General features: G+C 31.8%; 1 protein-coding gene across 1 annotated transcript in view; it reads right to left on the bottom strand.

The window, feature by feature from the left end:
* Nucleotides 1-257: 257 nt before the first annotated feature.
* LOC117110748 (39S ribosomal protein L45, mitochondrial-like) overlaps nucleotides 258-5,931 on the bottom strand; it is a 70,953-nt gene continuing 65,279 nt past the window's right edge. The window contains exons 6-7 of the mRNA XM_033253542.1: nucleotides 5,686-5,835; nucleotides 258-1,783 (exon numbers count right to left, since the gene is read on the bottom strand). Coding sequence (XP_033109433.1) covers nucleotides 1,544-1,783; nucleotides 5,686-5,835 — 390 coding nt within the window. The 3' untranslated portion in view covers nucleotides 258-1,543. The remainder of the gene's footprint in view (nucleotides 1,784-5,685; nucleotides 5,836-5,931) is intronic.

Consider the following 5,931-nt stretch of genomic DNA (forward strand, 5'->3'; position numbering starts at 1 on the left):
TAATGTTTTACTGTTCTTTTCCTTTTGCCTTGAATGTTTTTGTCATGTTTTTTGAAGATAAAAAAAAAAAAAAAAAAAAAAAAAAGGTTATACAGCAACATAAAATGCTGTCAATGCGAACAAGTATTATACCTGTACTAAATTTCTCCACATGAAAGATAATAATTTTTCAAAATAGTACACATGAAAAAACAATAATAATGTTATTTTGTCAGTTTTGCACTTTGGGGATCACACAGAATTGTGTTTGAAATGAGTTAATCTTAATACATCAACAATTTCATTACTTTATTATTTTTTTTAAATTTCCCTTGTGGAAGGACATTACAAAAAATACCTCAATCAAAAAGATGAATTGTAAAACAAAATTAGGTCATACAGCAAAAAACAACTTTTATCATCCCCTTACTAGTTGAACGGTCTATGCAAAATCATTTTATGTTGTACCCCTGACAATGATAAAAAAGTAATTTCAACAGAAATTCCATTGATTCAAAAAAATCTTAGTTATTATGTTAGATAATTTATTCATGCAAAAGGGGACCCCAAGTCTTCCACTAGTCGCAGGGGCTTTTTGGAAATGGGCTCATTCTTCCGCACTTTCACAAGCAAGCACATTTTTACTAATATAATATTGCTTCCCTGAAGTCAGCTGGCCTGAGTATCACCACAAGCAACAAATTAATTATTAGATGTGTTAAGTGTTAAGAAAGCTCAGTAAACCAGATCTTCCAAAAATGGTTCTCCCACTTTGGGACCATGTTAATTGAAAGTAAAACCTAGAGCTAATGTGTAAGGTATAAATATACAATGAAACAGGACAATCAACAATTACTTTTTACTTTACCCAATTACTTATACAAAACGACATTATGAAACATTAATTAACTGTATGAGGCGACATTAGGAGTAGATGCACACCAAATTCCCAATGGCAAATAGAGTACTACGCTTTTATGTCACGATACCAAGTGATACTAATCCGTTGCTATCAGCAACCTAAAATGCGGTCAACTGGATCCACTGTCTCCACTGACAAACCATTGATCTCAATTTCTAACGTAATTATTTAGATGTTGTATCTTTATTTTTTTTTTTGTAAATTTTAATTGATGATTAAATATGCATTTGATAACTAATATAATGCGAGCTTTTGTGTTTTAGTACATTTTGATGGTAAATTACTGGGTTTTAAAATGCCTTTTCCAGAAAGCCTATTCTAAACCATTAAGATTATGAAGTCATGCAGGCGTAACCAACGTCTAGTTGACAACAAATGGCGGCACATGGTGTAGTGACGACACGAGTGTTGTACTCTATACTGATGTAAAAATGTAAACAGAAATATCTTTAATTACTGTAGGTCGATAAAGCATCGTCATCAAACTTCAAATGAAGCCTGAACTATTTCCATCAAACTTTAAGTGTCTATAAGTGAAGAAGGTCACAACAAAAAAGATGTGAATGCCTTATCAAGTAATGACACTCATTTATACTACTCTCTTGAATGTCTATTTCAAACTTAAATTCTTGTTGAAATACTTCATGTTGCTTGCACCGAGTTGACCTCTTCTCTTATTTCTTCTTCTTCTTCTTCAATGAGCGTCCGTACAATTGGTTCACGAGAATGTGCTAACCAGTTAGGAATTATTTTCCCATGAACACGCCATGCGCCGTATACATTAACCAGGCGTTTTTCAAAGACTATGTATTCAAGAACGTCTTTTGGAATCGTCTCGCTACCAATCATTAATCTTCCAAAACGATCGTAAATTGCAAGCGTCTGAAATTAAATACAGTTTTTCTTCAACAATATGATATAGATATTTATATAAAAAGATTTACTAGGTTAATAAATTGAGAGGAAAACTGTACACATTGTCATGCATGAGTGGTTTTATTAATAATATGTGTTACTGCTCTTTAGATGTTAAAGTCAGATATATGTGTTAAAAGAGTGGGTGGAGAATAAAAATTTTATGTACAACATATTAGACCCAATTTTAAGTAAAAAATTTATACTCATTTAAAAAAAAAAAAACGACACAAAAACAGACATGAGCATTTAGAAACCCTTTGAACACATACTTGGCCAAAAATAAAAACAAGCAGCTTACTAGTACTTTCTATAGCAAAAGTTCTTAGTAGACATAGCAGGCCCGTAAGCAGGGGGGTGCGGACACCCCCCCCCCAAATTCTAAAAGGTCCACTTTTTTTAAATCGTTCCTAATTATCACAAAATGCTATAGCATGCATTGCTTATATATTTGCCAGCTTATCTAATTGATTTTTAATAATATGGTATGAAATTTGTTAGAAATTGATCGTCTCCGGTGATTGCAGATTGATCTATATAATATGAAAAATGTTATCTATAGGCCTGCAGATGTACAGGACATAATAACTTTATTTTTTTCAGGTCCCAAATACACCCAAATTAATGAAAAATTTAATGAAATATTCAGGAATTATGTGTTTGAGAAATCTATTATGTAAGACCCTCAAAATGCTACTTTGTCACTTTTTTTCACAAACCCCCTCTAGGCCTCTGCCCCTGGACCACCAAATTTCAAAAAGTCCACTTTTTAAAACCTATTATTTTAATAAAATCGTTCCTAATTATCATGAAATGCTATAGTATGCATTACATTTTTTGCCCGCCATTCTACCCGTTGATTTTTAAAATAATGTGCTACGAAATCTGTTGGAAATTATCAGCTCCAGTGATTGTAGGCCTACAGATGTAAAGGACATGAAAAATTATAATTTCACAGTGGTGGATTCAAGGGAAAAGGCCCCCTAAAATTATAAAAGAAATGGAGAAAAAAGAAAAATCATAATTAAAGTTTATCTGAGAGTGCCATTTCCAGCCACTTTGAGGTGCCATAATCATAAATTTTCTTACCTCAGCCCCAACCTGGGGCTGAGGTGGTATTGACCATCTGTCTGTGCAAGTTTCTCCCTTCACCCCACCCTCTATTTCTCCTGCTTTACTGTAGGTCCCTAGACAATACTCATGAATGAAAATTTAAATAGGATATTACAAATTATGGATTTTAGAAATCCATTAAAAAAGGCCCTCAAAATGCTAATTTGTCAGAGCTTCCAGAAGATTCGCCCCACCCCCGCGGGGATCCCTAGGCAGTCGCCCATCGTAAAGTTCACTTCGGTTGCAAAACGCGCCTCCCCATCGAAAATCCTGCCTACAGGCCTGCATACTCTATATTTTTAACATACTTGAAATTGTCAAAGGGCGGGCGGCAAGATCACAAAACAAGGTATAAAAAATATCTTGCCTAAAAATTAAATTATAAAATTAAAAAGGCAATGGAGTCAGCCAACCTGTGACTAACAATCTAAACCATAAATCAATTCTGTATTTTTTGTATCAAAATATTTAATAACGAATATCTAACAATAATAATAATAATAATAATAATAATAATAATAATAATAATAATAATAATAATAATAATACAAATTTAGTAGTGCGTCAATTCCAAAGAACAATGATCAAAGGCGTATGCTAGAGCTAGATGTTAAAGAGGTGAGTTTTCAGGGAAGTACATGATCTTACTGAAAGAGGTAAATTGTTCCAGAGATGAACAGCAGCAGATGTAAAAGTGCTCAGGCCATAAGTTTAGTATTAAATGATGGAACTGAGAGAAGGTTGTGGGAGAGGAAACGAAGGTGACGAGATGGAAGGTAATGAGGAAGAAGTTTAGCAAAATATGGGGGAAGCTTAAATAAAAAGCTTTAAAAGTTAATAAAAGTGTTTTAAACATAATGCGTCTTGTCGAAAAGAAGCCATTGGCGAGTACGAATTACTGAGGTAATTCTGTTTATTATCAAAACTCGTAATGGTAAACACATCAAAAAGATGTCGTTAGATTGCAAATGTTACAACAACACAACCTACAAATCATTACAGCCCGAATGATGTTCATAAATATGTTGATGGCAAAACAATTAAGTTTTGATGGGCATACCATTACAAATTGTGATAATTAATATATGAATATCCAGACATGAATATCTTTGAAAAAATTAGGTCAGAGTCAAAAGACATTTCCAAAATTTTCCTATGAATACCGTAGACCAGTTTCAAGATTTGCACTGATAAATACTAGAAAGTAATTTTATTGCAGACCTTCTCTAAGCTTTGACAAATTTTATTTGACAAAAACTTGTGACATGCCTAAATATGGTCATGATGCATGGGCAGATCCAGAGATGTCCAAAAAAAAGGGGGGGGGGGAAGGGCGCAAAAGTGGGGCCGATCGAGATAACACCATCCCCGGAATGCCCTGCGAATTTTTGTTTTCTAGACGCCCGAAAATAACCTCTGAGGTATTTTTTCTTTTTCTTAAAAAAATTTTTTTTTTTTAAACTTTCCAAAATAGGTGGGGGGTAAGGGTGGGAGTCTGGGCTGACTAGCAGTTCCCCCCCCCCCCATTAAATTGAATAGCTCATTGAAAAATATCAAAAAACTTATTAACTTCCAACCAGAAAGAGGTCAAAATAAATTAGTTTTGCTGATTTACATACATTTTACGACAAAAAATCCTTAAATTGATTACCAGTCAATTTAAGGATCTATGTAAAAAAATACAGAAGATCTATTATTTATATGTCCATTTAATTGACAGGGAAATGTTTTTAATTTACATAGAATACAAATTACACAATTGAAATATTGAATTGAATCTTCCAAGCCTATGACAGGCAGTATAGCATTTGTGATCGGCTCTGGCAAAACACACTTCGTTTGTCGCAATTTTGAATTTTGAACATTTTCATGTTTTTGCATTTTATAAAAGAAGATATATTGCAGTACAGTTAATAAAGTTATAGTGGTAATATATTTTAATAATAATTGCAATAATGAATAATGATATGGAACTAATTAATAATGAAGTAGCTTATTTTTTTTAAGTGGTTGTAAATATATATTTTTATACTGTTTGAATTTATATACTGTATATTGTAGTCTAATTAATTTATTGGTTAATGAATTGTTTTTTATTTTATTTTTTTTAAATTAATAATGATGGTGTTTGTAATTTGGTGATTTTAAATGTAATTTTTTGTTGTTTGTAATCTTGAATTTTTTGTAGTACAATAATTTCAGACTGGTTCTGCGTTTTGTATTTTACCATACACCAGAATAAAATAAAATTAAAAAAAAAAACATTTCTGCAAAATCTCAATCACTTGATCTAACTGAAAAGTATATTAAAATTATTTTTAAAAATACAAATCTTAATCATGAACTAATGATTTGGAATCTTTGGAAGCCGATTTCTCAAAAATATGGCTGATATCCAATGAATTAAATATTCATAACTTCGCTAATACTCAACTGTTTTCCATCAAATAAACACTGTTTTAAAAGACTGCATACAGAATCTAAAAATACCAAAAACTCAATTTTGAATTTTTCCTACAAATGGTTGGTTTTGCCAGAGCCAGTCACACATACAAATTTTGTTTTAGCTGTCAGTCATCCATGGTCCCTATCAAAATAAAACAACATATAAAAGCTTCTTCCTTCTTTTTTTTTTACAGAAATCATGGACAATCAAATGTCCTTTAATATATTTTTTTTTGCTGATTTATACAAAATTGTGTAAAAATATGTAGAGTATAAAAAGTACAGGAATTTAATGATTATACAACACATACCTGTTTAGTGTGCATTCTCACAGTGACTTGTCCATACAAGTTACCCTTGGAAAGCATATCTGTAGTGCGGATATGTACAACCTTTGGTTTCTCTATTGATTCAACCAAATTCCAACGAATGGTTTTATATCTGAAGCCTGAGATCATATCCTACAATTAAACAATTTACACATTTGTAGCAGAATAAAGAAATAGACCATTTAATGGGATCAAAACTAGAAGATAAACTCAAAAAAAAAAAAAAAC

This window comes from Anneissia japonica, unplaced genomic scaffold (genome assembly GCF_011630105.1).
Source record: "Anneissia japonica isolate Jap-2015-1 unplaced genomic scaffold, ASM1163010v1 scaffold2756_len2360902_cov194, whole genome shotgun sequence".
In the NCBI taxonomy this organism is placed as follows: domain Eukaryota; kingdom Metazoa; phylum Echinodermata; class Crinoidea; order Comatulida; family Comatulidae; genus Anneissia; species Anneissia japonica.